The sequence below is a fragment of the Accipiter gentilis genome, chromosome 17, assembly GCF_929443795.1.
Source record: "Accipiter gentilis chromosome 17, bAccGen1.1, whole genome shotgun sequence".
In the NCBI taxonomy this organism is placed as follows: domain Eukaryota; kingdom Metazoa; phylum Chordata; class Aves; order Accipitriformes; family Accipitridae; genus Astur; species Astur gentilis.
The window spans coordinates 14,182,205-14,199,473 of NC_064896.1; the positions used below are offsets into that span (position 1 = coordinate 14,182,205).

General features: G+C 43.3%; 2 protein-coding genes across 3 annotated transcripts in view; both read left to right on the top strand.

The window, feature by feature from the left end:
• The first annotated feature begins 68 nt into the window (after positions 1–68).
• Positions 69–15,130, top strand: TPH1 (tryptophan hydroxylase 1). 2 transcript variants are annotated; one of them, XM_049820934.1, is made up of 11 exons: positions 69–200; positions 3,961–4,098; positions 5,115–5,298; positions 6,725–6,825; positions 7,536–7,603; positions 9,117–9,313; positions 9,752–9,887; positions 10,396–10,522; positions 11,656–11,751; positions 12,297–12,430; positions 12,729–15,130. In XM_049820934.1, the coding sequence occupies exons 1-11, from the start codon at positions 126–128 to the stop codon at positions 12,901–12,903; spliced, it is 1,431 nt and encodes a 476-aa protein (XP_049676891.1). In that variant the 5' UTR covers positions 69–125; the 3' UTR covers positions 12,904–15,130. The 2 variants fall into 2 exon arrangements, with proteins under 2 accessions (XP_049676891.1, XP_049676892.1); XM_049820935.1 differs by lacking the exon at positions 12,729–15,130 and having other exon boundaries at positions 11,858–12,387.
• A 565-nt stretch (positions 15,131–15,695) lies between these two features.
• Positions 15,696–17,269, top strand: part of SERGEF (secretion regulating guanine nucleotide exchange factor) — a 169,315-nt gene continuing 167,741 nt past the window's right edge. The window contains 1 exon segment of the mRNA XM_049819954.1: positions 15,696–15,768. Coding sequence (XP_049675911.1) covers positions 15,745–15,768 — 24 coding nt within the window. The 5' untranslated portion in view covers positions 15,696–15,744.

Consider the following 17,269-nt stretch of genomic DNA (forward strand, 5'->3'; position numbering starts at 1 on the left):
CCTCCCTCCCTCCCTCCCGCCGCCTCCTCCGCCCCCGCGGAGGGCGATCAGGGGCGGCTCTCGCCCCCTCCATAAAGCGGCCGCCGGTGCCGAGATCGGTCCCGGTCCCGGTCCCGGTCCCGGCCATGGCCATGCACCCTGTGCCCCGCCGCGGCGGCTCGCTGGAGGCGGCGCCCGGCCCGCGGGAGGCCCCCGGCCAGGTGAGGGGGGGCCGGGCCGGGGCACCGGGGAGCTGCGGGCTCGCTTCGGGGCTGAGCGGCCCCCCGGGGGCAGCGCTGCAAGGGAGGGGAGGGGGCCCGGGCCCGGGCCCGGGCCCGGGCCCGGCTTGCGGGAAAAACGGTGCTGCTTTGAAGTTACGGCTCTGCCGCCTCGCCGGTGCGGTTGTGGGAGCGGTGGGATTGGCGGGGAAAAGGGGAGCTTTCTGGCCCCGGTTGCTTGGAGAGCGGTAGTGGCCCTGGGATGCCGCTCCTCTGGTGCCGGTGGGAGCGCTCGGTGCGGCTGGGCTTGGGGTGGGAGGGAGTACGCGTCCGTTTCTGGACAGAAGGAGGGAAAAAAGTGGTAAGATTCAAATGCGAGCGGATGAAATTAAGGTAGAACCAAAGTAACTTCTGGTGCATCATCGCTTAGGAGACAAAGGGGGGGTGTGTGGGTGTGGGTGTGGGTGTGAGATCTATCTCCCGGAAAAATCCACTCCTGGATTATTTCATGTTACAGTGGGAATATGCTCAGTATATGTCAGAGAAGACCAGATAAAATCAGCACTTATGCGTTGGCTGCAGTTATTGATACCGTGCAGTTTATGAAGTCAGTAAAATTTGTTGTGAAAACAAGAACGCTGACTGTAATGAAGTTTCACAAAAGATTGTTTTGCCGCATCCCTCGGATCTTTGGAAACCAAATAAACCGTCCAGCACAGCTTTCAGTTTGGTGTCCGAGAACTAAATCTAAGGAAGACCTTTGGTGTGGCCAAAAAATTCCCCTGTAATGTGACATCTAGTCATGGTCACTCATAAGATGTCTTCATCTTTCCCCACTAAGAAGTGTGTCAAAAGGACAGTAAGGAAGTAAGCAGCTACTTCAAGAGGGAGGAGGATATAAAACACCTGTTGAGACTTTTTACCAAGTACAATTGATGGCAATCTGTATCGAATACATTTTTGAAAAGATTTTTTGGTCTTCAATTTATGGTTTTAAAATGTAATGTCCTTTAGGTGAGTATGTTTGGATAACTTTAAATCTTGGCTATCCATTAAACATAAAGAACTAAAGCACAAAATATACACCCTCAAATATCTATCTTGCAGAGAATATTCTTTGGGGAGCAGAAGAAAGGGAAGGTAATTGCTATGGGCTCCAAAAGGAGCGATCTTAACCAGAAGATGCCTAGATATCTATCTAAATAAGGGTGTTAGGGTACTCTTGCGCTTGTGTAGTTTCATTAGGACTTGAGTCAGGTTCATGGCAAATCAGTTAATGATTTGCATAATTAATAACAAGCATCAATGCAATATTAATTCCCCCCCTCACCCTCCAAAAAGCTCAAACATGTTACCGTGCAAAGGAAGAGTGTCAGATTGGATTACGGCTGAGTTACTGATACAGAATAGAATGAAAGTGAAGGTGCAGCTGTTGGAGAAGAGGAATTGTTTTTGCATTACCGTTATCACTTGTTGTCTTGCACTAAAATGGTTGCTGCATTAACACAGACCTGTTTTCAGTCCATTTTCTAATCAAAAGCCAAAGATTAATGGTGGTTTAGGGTTAAAGATGTAAGTGGTGTGTGTTTGGCATTGTAGGCATCTGAATTTCTCTTCTGCAGCTTTTTCAAATTCCTACATTAGAGGTCACTTTTAGAACTTGATGTAAGAACACACTGCATTTTGTTGTATTTTATTCATTGGTCTCTTCAACATATTACTCTATAAATATTGTCAGCTGATCCTAAACACAATGTTAGTTGAACCAGCAAAATACAAAATAAGAACGTGTCTTCAATGCACGTAGTTTGTCCTAGCTGTACACCTTATAATATTGCATGCAACTATGCCAGATCTCATGAGCTGATCTCGTCTTAAGTCAATGATCCTGAATGTGGAATCAAGCCAACATGCTACATTTAAACTGTATATATAAAACAGCCCAACAGTTTTTGCCTTCAAAGACTGTCATCTAACTCTATTTGTAATGGAGACTTCTTTGCATCCAACTTCTTCTACAGCAGTATTGTCTGAATAGGATTTGGCTCACACAAATGGTGATCTCTGCACTTGAGAAAACAGCCAATAATCTATATGTAACTGTGGAGTTATTAGCTTTTTCTTCTCTGCTTGGAGTACCCTTGCTCAGTGCCTGTTCCTGGGTCTTGTGATCCTTATCTGACACTCACTGAAGTGAGCTGTGAAACCTGCAGGCTGTTCAGCAGAACCTGGATTGGGGCCTGTCACTCACTAAAATAATTTGATAAGAATTTGCTGTCTGGACTCAAGCTGATGGAGTTCAGTGGCTTTATTGGATCAGAAACAGTGTGGTGGACTCACACTGCCGTCTAGGCTCATCACATAGTAACAACTTGTTAGAGGTGGGGACCCGGTCAGAAATCCAGACACTTCCATTAGCATCAGTGGGCTTGGAGCAAGACTTCTTCCATGGGATACCACCTCAGCACCCCAAAGAGTTCACATCCAGTAACCTGCTTGAAAAGTTTCTTAGAGCAGCACGAAACATGTGCCTTGTTGTAAAATACTCAATTTAAAATGAAACTAATTTCATTATTTTGTTAGGCAGATTACCTTCTTGATCTGAAAGGTAAATGGGAATGTTTTGATAGCAGATAGGTAAAATCTGGGGTTTTATTTTTAAACTTATCTATTATAGATAGAAATACTTACCTGTTTAGCATTATCCATTTTAAAGAGGTTAAAGCTGGAGAGACTGTAGAAGGCAGTCAATGGTACTGCTGCGTTTTGATTGCATTTTCATTTTTGCTCTTTCCATTCCCAAAAATGTCACCAGATAGTCATATCTTTAAAAGCTGTGTCAGATCAAAAAATAATTCCAAATAGCAATAATGTGCCTTCATTGTTCCTCTCCTCTTTCTCACTGGTTCCTTCAGAAACCTCATCTTTTTTGTTTCTTTTTGCAAGATTTGAAGACATATGAGACACAGCCTCTGCTTTTAGGCCTTGTATTTCTCCTTTACTTTGCATTTTCCTCATTCTTAATTGTTCTGATATTATCTCTATTTATGGCCTGGCTACATGTAGCTAAGAATATGGTATGTGATACCCATCAATTTAAACATAGTCATGAGTGTGATCACTAGTAAGGCACAAAACCACATGGTCCTACAGTGTTGGTTGTCTGAAAATTTTTTTATTGTGTGATTTGGGTGATTACGATAGGGGTTTGGCATGTGAATTGGGGGACCTGACAGATGGAATAGCTTTGCTGGGGTTGATCAGAGTGGGGCTGTCTCTATAGTCAACAGATTCTGGTCAGTGTAACATTTTAACTCCTTTCTCTGTAAAAGCAGTGCGTTATAGTTACGTAGTGAGAGAAAGGCAATGGTTTTTCAGTTCTGATCGGCTAAATCCTGATCCATCTTTTCCTACCTATATCCAGTGGGTTTTGGATTCTTCCCTTTACCAATGTTCATTGAATTTGCTAACAAGTATTTTGTTCAACTTATTATTTCTGCTGATGTCTTATAGCTACCCCCTCCAAAATAATAATGCTAATTATAAACTATGCTTTGAAAACATTTTCTGCATCCTAGAGAATGACTAAAGATGTCGGTAAAATGATTCTAACTGAAAAAATGAAATCTCAGTATTTCATCCCCAGGTCTCAGATTCTGTGTGTGCTTAACTTTATGCCTGTTATTGTGTAATGATTTAATTGGCAACTTTCCTTCTGTGGTTGATCAGTCAAAAAAAATTTTTTTGTTTTTTTTGCATTTAGTTAAATAAGTCAAATTACATGATGATTGAAGATAATAAAGAGAATGAACACCATGCATCTGAAAGAGGAAGAACAGCCATCATTTTTTCGTTGAAGAATGAAGTTGGAGGACTTGTAAAAGCATTAAAACTCTTTCAGGTATGTAATAATCGCATTGCTATAGTAGCTTTGTATTTTTAAATTGTAAGGATAGTTTTGGAACACACTAGAATTAATTGCATCCATTTATTAAAGATGTGATTCTTAGTCTGGCTCCCACTTTGCACCCAAAATTACCCACGAAGGCAAATTTATGCCTCAGAAATTAGATGCTAGCTGGCTAAAAATCCTCACAAAACGTATCATCGGCACTGACTAAAGACTGAGGGAGTTTTATCTTTTCCCCTCATGAAAAGAAGATCGGCACTCATTGTTTCTACTGCACATCAGAGGTGGGTCTGAAGCTCTTGCCGATGGCAGGCAGACACTTGGGGTGCTGACCCACGCTGGGTTGAGTCTGGTGCCCTTGTCACCCTGCGTAGCCAGACTGAGAGCGACAGAGGAACTGCAATTGTATAGCTGCACTCCTCCGATTGCTGGGCAGGTATTGCGCAAGCAATTTGTGCAGTGCTGCTGTGCTCTGTCATCTCACCCTGCATGTCTTAGCCTGGGGCTTTCTCTATGTTCCTGATACAAGACATATGATTAAATAATTCTTAAAAAAAAAAAGTGAAATTTACACCCTGAAAACTACTGATTTTAAATCCCTTGCTTGCTTGTGTGATAATTATACAGTGACTAGATTGGCATTTTGGTGAATTTCCTCAGACCCTCAGTTGCTAATCAGCTTCCTATGGGAGGGATGAAAGAAAAAGGCCTATGAATTTAAACCTCCTGACTGTGCATTTCTGTGCTTCCTGAATGCAAATGAAATGGAAAGAACACAGGTTGTCTTTCATTGTCTTCTGAATGGGAGGCTTTTTAAAATCAAATCATTGCCCCCCCCCCCCCCCCCAATAAGCAAACTGCTGTCAAGAGATCCAATTAACTAAAATAGTTTTGCAAAGATGGTGAATAGTCCATGGCAGTAGAACGTTCGTTTGAAAAACAAATTTTAGTTTTTAGTCAACTGGTTTTAGTCAATCTATTTGAAAACATTACTTCTTACAAAACAGGAGAAGCATGTAAATCTGGTACACATTGAGTCACGGAAGTCCAGGAGACGAAATTCTGAGTTTGAGATCTTTGTGGACTGCGACAGTAACAGGGAACAACTGAATGAGATATTTCAGGTCCTGAAATCCCACGTCAATGTTGTCTCTATGAGCCTGACAGAGCATTTCAATGTCCAAGAAGATGGTAAGTACAAAAGGCATTTCTGATAAAAATGCACTTCTCGGTGTGTTGGTTTGAAATCTTTTTATGGTGTCCACATCCGCATTTGTGTAGTGTTTTCAGTCGGTAGCTACCAGGTTTATGCTTCTGTGTTGTGAATGAGTGCAGTTTGGCTGATACGAACAGGGCTGCGTTGGCTGGCGTCACCTAGGAATACAGACTGTTTCAGGCTGGTGCAAATTGCATGTCCGTTATCTGTGCTCCCATCCCTTCTCAGTGCAGCCCAACTGGCATCAATGGGAGTCCCTGCACCCATGTCGGCCAACGCAGGCTGGCATGTAGGCACAGGCTGAATGCAGGGCTTGGCTAGAGACTGAACACCATGATGACAGAGGTATAATACTAGCAGATCCCAGTTCAGTTCAGACACTGGTGAAAGTGGGAGATGGATTCCGCAATTTCCTCATGTAGCTCTTGAGTTAAATTTATTTTTTTTAACCACTTTTCATCATAACCTGTTACTTACATTAGTGTGAAAGAGTGCCTTTTAACTTTAGGATGCTTAACATCCTGTTTACCTTTGCTTCTATTTAAAGAGATGCCTAAAGTTCAGGGCAGCAGGAAGTCGGTCCCATGTATTTCTCAGCCACTGTGCTTGGCTAGGGGTAGCTAGGGGAAGGTGATATCTGGTGTTCTCGGATAAAAATGTCTTACTTTAGCCCTAAGTAAGGGCAATTTCAATCTAAACACTCCCCCTGTCCTCCTTAAGAAAATTGAAGAGCATCAGGGCAGAAAACCAATGTATTAACCACTCTGCCAAAAGCTTGGTTAAAAACCCTCTGAGGCTAAAAAAAAAAAAAAAAAAGTAGTCAGTAGCAAAACTGTAATGAAGTGTCTCTCTAAGGCTGCAGGGCATCCTCTTCCTCTTCTCCCACAAACCCCTCAGCAGAGCTGGATGCTTCTGAAGTACATAACCACAGAGCAATGTTTATTTCCCATGGTCAGTGAAGCAGGATGGGAGGACTCAAACCTGTTCCTACTCTGCCCAGGGACCACAGGCAAAACACTTTGCAAATCTACTACTTTGCACACTTTGTACTCTAGAAGATTCACAGCAGTGTGCACAAGGAGGCCTTGTCTCAGTGACAGCCTCTGGATGCTATTCTAACAGTAATAACAGTTAAGGGCCACAGAAAACCCATATTAACTGTTTCCTCCCCTGGACGCTTTGAAGCTGGCTGTACTCTGTAGGCAGGCTGTGGCAGTGACAGAGGAGGAAGTGTGAGCTGTAGGCTGGTGCCAGATAGGCAGTGGACTCCCTTGTCTTATTCATGCCCTTTTAATTTATAGATTTCGCTTGTAACCGCCATAGCCATACTTGAAAGTAGCGTTTCCTCCCTCAGCATGCTCGGCGTTATTAATAACTTTGTGGATTCCATGCATTCCCTAGACATGGACAATGTTCCCTGGTTTCCGAAGAAGATCTCAGATTTGGATAAGTGTGCAAACCGAGTGCTGATGTACGGGTCCGATTTGGATGCTGACCATCCAGTAAGTACTTTTTCCTCCCTACACCCAATCCTTAGTGAAAACATACTCTGTGGAGTTTACTTAAAAAAAAAAAAAATTGCAGCTTTTCCTCCTCCCTCTCCTTCCCCTCAACGGTGCCTCTGCGGGTCTGAGCACCTTCTCTTGAGTGTTTCATGTCTTTTTCCTAGTTCAGGCAAGGCCACCACTGAATTCAGCTCCTGTGCCTTTCTGCAAGGCTTACTTGTGTGAGGACTCCTGGTCTGGGCCCCGAGTGGTTGAATGCAAACTGAAAAAACAAACAAAAAACCCAACCAAACAAAAAAACTTATGAGGCAGGCTTCATTTCTCTTCTTTTTTTCTTCATTACTATAATTGGACCAGACAAATGGTACTTGGGCAGTGCAAATGGGCAATTTGTTCTGTAATTTAGAATAATCAAGCAAGTAACAAAGTTTGTATAAATACTGATATGACTAAACTGAATCCTTGTCTACTGACTATAGAGTTGCATGCATAAAACCGCTGATTCTTACTTTGAATTGGAGCATTTGCTTAGTTCACAGTTACTAAACATTTCAGATTACAGCTATGATGTTCCTGCCCTGCCCTCTCATTCTTACACAGCATATTTTTGTATTTCCCAACTGAAGAACTTTCAAGTATCTTGTTTTAAATTATTTACTGCAGCCTGGAAACTCATTTAACTTTGTTTTTCTCCTTTCCCCTGCCAGGGTTTCAAAGACAATGTCTATCGCAAGAGACGAAAGTATTTTGCAGACCTGGCTATGAACTACAAACAGTAAGCTTGACTTCTTCCAGAATAAGCCTTCTGGGTGCCTTGAAATAATAGCAGAGTGGACTGGCAGGGGCTTGCCTTCCCTGGGCTCAGATCTCACCGAGACATGCTTGGCTCAGGAATTGGAGCTGGAGGGGTAAAAAGAAAGGGAGATGTAAGACAGGATTAAAAGGTAGATCTAGGCCATCTTAGAGCTTCCTGGGCCTCTGACCAGTCTGGGGCCGTGGTTGCTTGGTCATTATGGCATCTGTGGCAGTGCTGATCCTCAGATGGGCAGCGATGCCAGCACCGGCTTCCTGCAGCATGGTGCATTTGGACTCTGCGGTCCCTCCCCGATTCTCTGGAAATGGGTGCAACAAAGGAAGGGGGTGGACAGCAACGCATGTTGCACAGCTCCCTGTGCTAGGGCATACTGGCTTGACTAGGGCAGACTGGTGTTCTTTGCGAAGGAGAGGGAGGGGAGGCAAAACCCAATATATAGCCCATTGACCACTGACTGTAAACTCTTTGGGCAAATATTAATACTTGAATTTTCTTTCCTGGCTCGAACTAGTGCATGTGATGTGTAGATAAGAAGTTTTCTGTGAAAAGAAACTTGAAGAGCTTCTGTCTTTGGAGATGTTGCTTGGGGGAGGGAGCTCTTAAAGCAGTAAGTTTCATAGCCCAGTGCCGTAAATTATTTCTAAACATGATTTTCGTGTTGCTGTTGCCTGCTTGAATATAGATGCCAAGTTCCTCAGTTGGAAATGACCTGGAAATGGTGGGTATCTAGAGCTCTGCTGCACTGGGTATTAATGCAACTGGTTACCACAGCACAGAGCCAGTTACTGTTAATGTGTGGCTAGCCAGAGATTCCTTTGGGAAGGCATCTGCTATGCTGGTTACCTGGCTTGCAGTGGAAGCTCAGTGTAACACTCCCATTGCTTTAGGTCACACCCTTGCTATAATCCACTTTAATCATGATCCTGAGGGCTAAAGAAGAAAGATGGACTACAATTAATATGTTCAGACAGACGCTTGTCTCCTCTGCATAGAAGTATGATTTTTACCTAATGTGTACATTTAGCTTCTTCCACACAATGTGGTGTTAATTTAAGGAATTCATTTTTTTCTAAAACAAATCAACAACATAATAGAAAGTAATTGCAGACAGGGAAGTCCAACAGGGAAAAGGATGTGTTTTCAGCTCCTGAAGGTGCAGAGCTCATGCAGGTATTTTAAATGTTACTCTCAGCATTGGACACCCAAGAAACCCTTTACAGAATGGAAGATTTCAGGCTCCAGTGAGGACAATGCAAAGATCCCTGTCAGTTGATTTAGGTGGAAAAGACAGCAAGCCCTTAGATGAAAAGATTTCCAGGGTATAGACCAGATCTCACTCTGCATTTGACAGTGCCTAATGCACCCTGACCAGGTGTTACAGCTGTATAGATTTTAAATAATAATAGTAGGTAAATGAGTCATCCATTATTAGCCATTTACCAAGGAACGTCCTTTCTTCCTCTTCTCCTTGTAGTGGTGACCCAATTCCCAAGATTGAATTCACAGAGGAGGAGATCAAGACTTGGGGGACTGTGTACCGAGAGCTTAACAAGCTTTACCCAACTCATGCCTGCAGAGAGTACCTTAAAAACTTACCCTTGCTTACCAAATACTGTGGGTACAGGGAGGACAATATCCCTCAGCTGGAAGATGTGTCCCGCTTCCTGAAAGGTAACGTGCTAATTTTCTTACACAAAAAGGAACTAAGGTCCGTTGCAAATCACACTGCTATTTTGTAGGCACAAGAAAGCAACCTTGGTCATTTTTGCTTGTATTCATTCTGGTCCTTTAAGAGGCTTTATACAAAGAGTGACATTTGAGGGGCAATGCTACTTCTGAAGAGACTGTTAGGATTGGCTAAAAGACATACCTAGTTGTATTGTGTTGGCTCTAGGCATGAAATTGTAGGAAATCCACTGACACAGAGGTAGGGACAATTCTGCTAAATGACAATTCTGTTGGTCATTCTCAAGCTTAAGCCTAATTTTTTGAATTGTGCCTAATTTTCCTACATGCTCTTGAGCCAAGGCTTTTACCCTAGTTGTAGCAGGAAAGGTAACAACATTGTGCAGTTCTACGCTAATATACAATTTCTCCGTTCCTTTTCAGAGCGCACAGGTTTCACCATTCGCCCCGTTGCTGGATATCTGTCACCCAGAGACTTCTTGGCAGGATTAGCATTCAGAGTTTTTCACTGCACTCAATATGTTAGACACAGCTCGGACCCTCTCTATACACCAGAGCCGTGAGTCATTTAATCTTGGGGTAGAATTTGAGAGCGAGTTAGTTTTGAATCTCACTGCCCAGAGCCAAGCTACTGATAAGCTGTTCAAGAACACCAGCAAGAGAACTTATTTTTAAGGTGCTGAAGACTCAGCCTTCACGCTGAATGTAATGAAGTTTTAGCATGCTCAAGTACCACCTTCATAAGTACAGGATTTTCAAAAGTATAGCATGTTATTGGAGAGCTCTCGCTGATGTCATTGTGTGCAGAGTTAGTTTAATATTCAATTGCCTCACAAATGTGGAGCTTGGATCTTAATTTTAGACAGCTTCATTTGAAAATCTGAGCTTAAGTATTTATGTAGAGTTAGTATGACATGCTCAGTTGGTTTCAGCCAGACACCATTGACACTTTTCTGTCTTTTGGATATTAAATAGTTTAACACAAGACTTTGTATCTGTTCAGCAGTGCTACTTTTTCACTCTACCACAAAGACAGATCATGAGATTTCTTTGTTTTCTTTTTCCAGTGATACCTGCCACGAGCTCCTAGGCCATGTCCCGCTTTTGGCTGAACCCAGTTTTGCTCAGTTCTCTCAGGAAATTGGTCTTGCATCACTTGGGGCATCAGATGAGGCTGTCCAAAAACTGGCAACAGTGAGTGTTTGAGTCCCTGGTGAACCCATTGAAAGCTTACTAGGCTGATCCCACTCCATTGAATAAATTTGGAAAAACTGTTTATTTGGGAAATCATGTCAAAATTAGCCACGCCAGCTGCTAGACCTATGTGTTTCACTGGCTTTTAGAGCATATAACAATTTTCCATGCTAGGAAAAAAGATATATTTTAGGGTTGATACAGTTGGTATTTTTTTTCACTTGGCTGTCAAGTAAGGGTGCAACTTCTGGTGGTAGATCACTTCTTCCAGATGGAAATTCTATGGTCTGTTTCTTCCAGACAAAATCTTCTTACTTCTGGGAACATGATTCAATGATTTTAAGAGTAATCCATTTCTTTAATGTGTAGGATGAATCGAAATGATATGCTGTTTTCACTGAGTGTGGTGAGCACTAGCATTTAGATACTTTTCAGCCAAGAAATTCACATTATATAAATTAATCTTATTTCCTGGATATCAGTTTCTGGATGCTTTGGCAAAAATATTTGAAGATTAAAATTAAATTTAGGTGAAAAATAATTGATGCCAGTTATGAAAGAACTGGTTTGCTGATTTAATTTTTTTTTTTTCCTGCACCTGGTGTAGCTAGTGGTAAATTTTCTACTACCTTCAGTGGGAGCAGAACTAAGCCATCTGTGAAAATAGCATTCTTCCCCTATACCTGCAGAAATCCTGAAATCCAGCAAACTAAACATCTTTAATTTTACAAGCCACTAAGCAAATGAGAAACAAATTGGAAACAAAGTGGGCTGATGTTTTCACTCACTCACAGAGCTCCTCCCTATCCAGTGTTTCTTTTAAGCTGAAGCTGTCCTGTTGTGACAGTATTTCTCAAAACAGATTTACCTCTCGGTGTTCCTGCTGACCTCAACAGCTTCTAGCCTAGCTGGGTAACCTATAATATCAATCTTTCTTATGAAAAACATGCCATCCTGTGGTTTTTCACCCTTCCTTTCTGGCTTCCATCCTCTTTAAATATCTGAGAAGGATAACTAAGAGATGACTGATATTTGCAACTGTTTGACACTACTACAAATAGAAATGCCCCCATCTAGTTCACTACAGCATCTTTGCTGAATGCTGAATTATTTTACGCCCTTCTCTGTTTCAGTGTTACTTCTTCACTGTAGAGTTTGGCTTGTGCAAGCAAGAGGGACAGCTACGAGTTTATGGGGCTGGCTTGCTCTCTTCGATTAGTGAGCTCAAGGTAAGAGGTCTACTGCTTATTTGTATCTTTTCTTTGTTTGTACGTGATTATTGTCACTGTTTTGCCCTGTTTTTTAAGAAGTATAATTTCTTTTGAAAACTCCTAGATACCTACTAGACTTCAAGCAAATTCACTGTGGGAATAATTACTGGACAGTCTGCTTTTGGATATATGCTGAGCAGCTCCCATGTCTTTCACAGGAAGCATTAGATGACTGGTATTTCTTAACATTAGGTTCCAAGTAACTATTTTCAGAATAAAGCTCTGCTGGTTTAACCAGATTCTGAAAATACTGCTCTTGTTTACACGAGCCTTGTGTCTGAGGAATCCTTTTTTTGACCCAAATTGGCAGAATATGACTGTTCAGTTATTCTGTTTGTTAAGCTTTAACCACTGTTCATCTGCAGATAAAAATTTTAAGAAGCAGTGCACTAAATATGGCCTCACTTAATCTTTTTTTATTCACTCTGCCTCATGCAATCTTCCTCGTGGATTCTTTGGGTGGTGATGTTCTTCTGACGCATGATAACACATTATGTTACCAGCACTCACTCTCTGGCAGTGCCAAAGTCAAGCCTTTTGATCCAAAGGTCACCTGCAAGCAAGAATGCCTCATTACAACTTTCCAGGAGGTTTACTTTGTTTCTGAAAGTTTTGAAGAAGCAAAGGAAAAGATGAGGTACAGATTTTTGTCCCTGTTTTATAAAAGCAGGTTTGATTTCATGCATCTCTCAGTAGCAGCACCAAACTCTTTCATTCTTATCACAGTTTTATAATTATCTTTCATGGGGTTGGAAAATTGAGATTAGTATTTGCTTGGTCTTCCATGCACTGGGTGGGAAAGGTGATGAACTATATAACAATTACAACCATTTTAAAGAAAGTAAGTAATTTGGCAAAGTGGTTATGATACTGACTGCATACAGAGGATGCATTTGTGTTTTGTTTATAACTCACTCTCTTTTTTACTTGAATAGAGAGTTTGCAAAAACCATCAAGCGCCCATTTGGTGTGAAGTACAATCCATATACTCAAAGCGTGCAGATCCTGAAAGACACGAAGAGCATTGCCAGCGTGGTGAATGAGCTACGTCATGAGCTGGACATTGTCAGCGATGCCCTCAGCAAGATGGGGAAGCAGCTGGAAGTTTAATATCCCTGTCAGCAGTGTGGTGCACTTGGCCAGTCTTTTCCCTACTATATTTCTTTCTAGGCATGTAATGTGTTGTATGCAGAACTCTTTCCTTTACAAATGGAAGAGTGAATGGCCCATAAGGATAATAACTTTATCTTGTTTCTCTGTGTGAAGTCCCCTGCAGAATGTATTCCTCCATCCCCCTTGGATAAAAAAGGCCTGGAGTTGCCTTTGAGAAGCTGGTGGGGCAATAGAGAAATTGCTAGACTCTGGATCAGGGCTGGGATCAGATGCTGCAGAAGGTGGCTTATGAGGCAATATTGGAATAATTCACCACAGGGAAATGTCTGTTTCTGACTCTAGTAGTCTATGCTACTGATTTTATAGCATTGCACAATCCATAGTGTAGAAGCTATAGTAATCAGTGCTTCTAAGTCTGTGCTACCAAGTTTTAAAAATTGAATGATTACAACACAGGCATCAGGACACAAATAGCTGGAGGTTCACCATGATGAAATTGAGGGGTCAAATCTTGCTTTCAGAGGGATCATTCTTGCCCCAAAGAATTGAAAATGTGCTGTTTGACATGCTTCTAGTATAATGCAGAGATACAGGGCTGTTGCATGAAATCCTAATTCTGTTTATTTTAAGAGATTTGCTGTCAGCTCAGAGGCAGGGCTTTTGTTGCTGTCCTTGATATTGCACCTGAGGGAAGACCTTTCCTTAGAGAAATACCATTTGCCTTTTTCCTGATTGAATTAATTTAGCAAAAAATATAGCAAGCCATCAGGTACTGACTTAGCACAAATCCTAAAACCATTTCCAAATTACAATTTAATATTCAAAAGAGTTTCATTGGTTCTAAAATAACACCAAAGTTTAAAATAACAGCCAAAGTTCATAGTCTAGTCCGCTTTTTGTAAGAATAAGTGTTCTATTGATTGCTTGGTCACTTTACTGACCTGCATAAGCTGCACAAAGATAGATTTCGTTTCTTCTTTTCTAGGCCTGAACACCTTCATTCCCTATCAAGCAAATGATAATTGAAAGGCCCAAGCATTTCATAGGAATTCTGTGGTTATGAATGCAACAAACTACCTTGTAGTGTAAAGTATATCTAATTCCAAGGAGCACTTTACAAGTGTTTGGAAGCAGTGTCCTGCTGAATTATCTGTATTGCATAGTAGCAAACTTCACCGTTTTCAGGGCTTCATAGTTTCAAGCATCCTGCATAGCTAGCTGTACAAAGCTGTGCTGGCTGCTTTTTCTGCCAACCCTGCTAATGAAATGAGTATGTGTACAGGATATGATATATTTGAATGGAAGATCTGTGATGTGCAGAGTGTATTTAATAGCACCCTAGACACTGATTCTTCATAGGCAGAGCTTGTTAGGAAATCCAGCATTTGCAGCTGTGAAGGTTGCTGGAGAAATGGTCTGAAATCTTAAATACACTGGAGATGCTAGTCCAGGATTTTGAGAACTTGAAAGGACTTTCATGAACCTCTCTGCTTGAAAATCAGTTTGAATTTCATATACTTTCTAGCAGGCCACATCTGCTCCATAAGCAATCACTGGCCCAATCTTTCAAAGTATGTTCACTGTTTAAATCAAGTCTAGATCATTTTTTCTGTGACTATAACCCACTATAACTTTTTTTTCTTAAAGAACATTTAAGACCTAGAAATATGTTCTACAACATTTATGACTTACATTACACTTTATAATAGATTTTAGGAGCTTGGTCTTTCTAAAGAAGAAACCTTCTTATGAGTGAGTAGTAAGGGAGGATCTAACTTGTAGTCTTCTGTGATAACAGTTAGTATTCAGCTGCATTTTTAAAAATGTTGGTGTTGTGTTGTTGAAATATAGATAGATGTGTTAATTCAACTCTTTGTTTGAACTATGTATACATTCCAAGTAGGAAAATTTATACTTGATAAATCGGCACCTAATTTTGAATATTTTGGAAAAACAGCAATTGTATTTTTATTTGCACTTGTGTAGCAAAAAATTAAGTAAACTGCTAAAAGTGATACAGAGCAGATGCATTTCCATGGCGTTAGTAACACGTATGTTTGGCTTCACACATCCAAACCTTCTGGCTATGTAGAACAGTAATAATTTTAAACTATCGTGGAGGCTTTAAACGTCAATGAAATAAATGACTTGTTGGTAATTATTAGAAGCAAAAAACCCCTTTACTTCAGCACTGTAGCAATAAACACGAAGCACTCACTTCTGACCAAGGGTTTGTATGTTTCGTGCTGTGGTTCAGGTATTCCACGGGTGTGATTTAATTACATTCAGAACTGTATATATTTACCTGAGGAGTGACTTGTTTTCCCCTCATTTCTTAAAGGTTTAGTCTTTTTTCCCCGTTGGAACGGGTGAGTGTTGAGGAGGAGCTCCACAGGCCCTGACCACGGCGGGTGCTCCTCCCGCTATCCGTGGGGCTCTGTCAGCGCCGGCAGGACCGGGCGCTTGGGCTTTTGGGGAGTTTTTCGTGAAAGCGGCAGCCAGAGCTGGAGCTTGCCCGTGGAGTACAGGTAGCTGGGGGCCGGGGGAGGCCATCAGGACGGGCAGCTCTCTGCCACAGCCGCCCCCCCCGACGCTCCCGAGGGCTTTCAGCGGGTCAACTGGGGCTCCGCGCCCTTCCCGCCCCTGACAGGACGGACCTCGTCAGCGAAGGCCGACGTTCGCCCAAGGGCCGCCCCGGGCTCACAGCCGCGCTCCCCACAGCCACCCCCCGGGGCGCGGCGTCTCGGGGTGAGGCGGGGCCCCGCCGCAGCCCGGCCCCGGCCCGCCTCTTCCTCCCCGGCCTGCGGCGCGGCGGGAAGGGCTGGGGGCCGCTGTGCCATGGAGCCCGTGCTCTTCGCGTGGGTGAGTGGGCACGGCGTGGTGAGGGAGACCGGGGAGAGCTGAGGCCTCCTTCTGCTCCGCGGCCGCGAGATGGCGGCGCGGCCCCCTCAGGGGGCGACGGGCGGGACGCGGAGCCCGGCTGCTCGGGGCTCGGGGGGGCCGGGGCCGCGTGCGCTGCCGGCGGCCCTCGCCTGGCTTCCCTGGGGAAGGGCGGGCCAGGGTTCCCCCCTCCCCCCCGAAAAAATAAAGATGCTGTGGTAAAGTTGTGGTGAGTCGCCCTCATCGCAGTTCATCGGCTCTTCGCCGCTTCGCGCGGAAGCCGGGAAGCTGAGGGCTCGTAGCCCCGCGGCTTCCTCCCGCCCGGGGGCGTCCCGCCGGGGCTGAGCTGTGCCTTGGCCTGGGCCCCGCGGGGCCGGGGCGTTGCTCACCTGCTGCCGCCACCCAGGCGCGGGGGGCGGGTGGAAGCGCGTTTCGCTTTAAGTGCGTAGCCTGGTGTGAAATCCTGAGCTCTTCCGAAGAAATAAGACTTTTTTTTTTTGGTGCGGTTCATCAGAACCGTGATTGATGAGCAAAGAAGGTCCAAGAGCCACTAAGTGGGTATTTCTTTTCCTTGTTAGCTCGTTTTGCTCTGCGGTGGTCATGTTTGGCAATAACCCATCAGCCTTGGAAGGGTAAATGAAGATAGGTATGTTAGCGCAGGGATAGACACGTGTGGCTCTCGGTTCCTCAGGCACCTGTTTTCTTTCTGCACCTTATCTCAGCTTGCCTGGTTTTGAAGACTTGAAAATTCATTGCAAGTTACAGGCTAAAATGAGAGCTTGTGACATGCCTTCTAAAAAGAATTCTGCCTTCTGTTAAGTAGTAGCGCGCTCTAAAATTGTCTGCCACTAGTAGTGACTGTGGGACAACAACTTGATCTGCGTGTGGAGCTCGGATCCTGACATCTCATCTACCTGTTAACTGTGGGCTAAGGCGAGCAGCCTGCTGCTTTTGTCTAAAATGTCGTTGTTTCTGTACATACAAAGTGTTGCTAAATGTGTGCTAAATACACTGGTTGCTGCATCTTGGGGTGGGGGGAGCAAATGGAGAGCAGATAGGCAGGAGGAGCATAGGTGAGGTAGAGCAAGACTCCCCTGGGGATCACCAGCTGGGAGCAATGTGGGTGTTGGGTGTTGCTGTTACTGCAGTGTGTGGGGCCAGGAAAGTGACCGAATCCACCTTTGTGAATGAAGATTGCAGTCCAAACTGTTGGATGCTTAATAGAGCTTAAATTGGCTAAGAAATTCTCTGACATGTTACTGTGTTGTCAGTGGTTGCTTTCTATGATCGGTTTAGCGGCTATAGTTTTGTACTTACAAATTCATGATTGGTGTATTTTAATTTTGACCACTTTAAGTTAAAAGGCTTAGTTAATGAGGAATAAGTGTTTCTGCCTTACTTGTTTAGGTTCCAGAACAAGGTAGCATGTCTTTCGGATCTTGTGTTGGAGGTGGACTGCCAGAAAGCATTGGCATGAATGAGA

What these genes read in the sequence shown, in the direction of transcription:
- TPH1 (XM_049820934.1), top strand. Translation starts at nt 126, where the DNA reads ATGGCCATGCACCCTGTGCCCCGCCGCGGCGGCTCGCTGGAGGCGGCG. An exon ending in CGCGGGAGGCCCCCGGCCAG is followed by an intron (nt 201 to 3,960) that starts GTGAGGGGGGGC and finishes TTTTGCATTTAG; the next exon opens with TTAAATAAGTCAAATTACAT. An exon ending in CTTCGATTAGTGAGCTCAAG is followed by an intron (nt 11,752 to 12,296) that starts GTAAGAGGTCTA and finishes TTATGTTACCAG; the next exon opens with CACTCACTCTCTGGCAGTGC.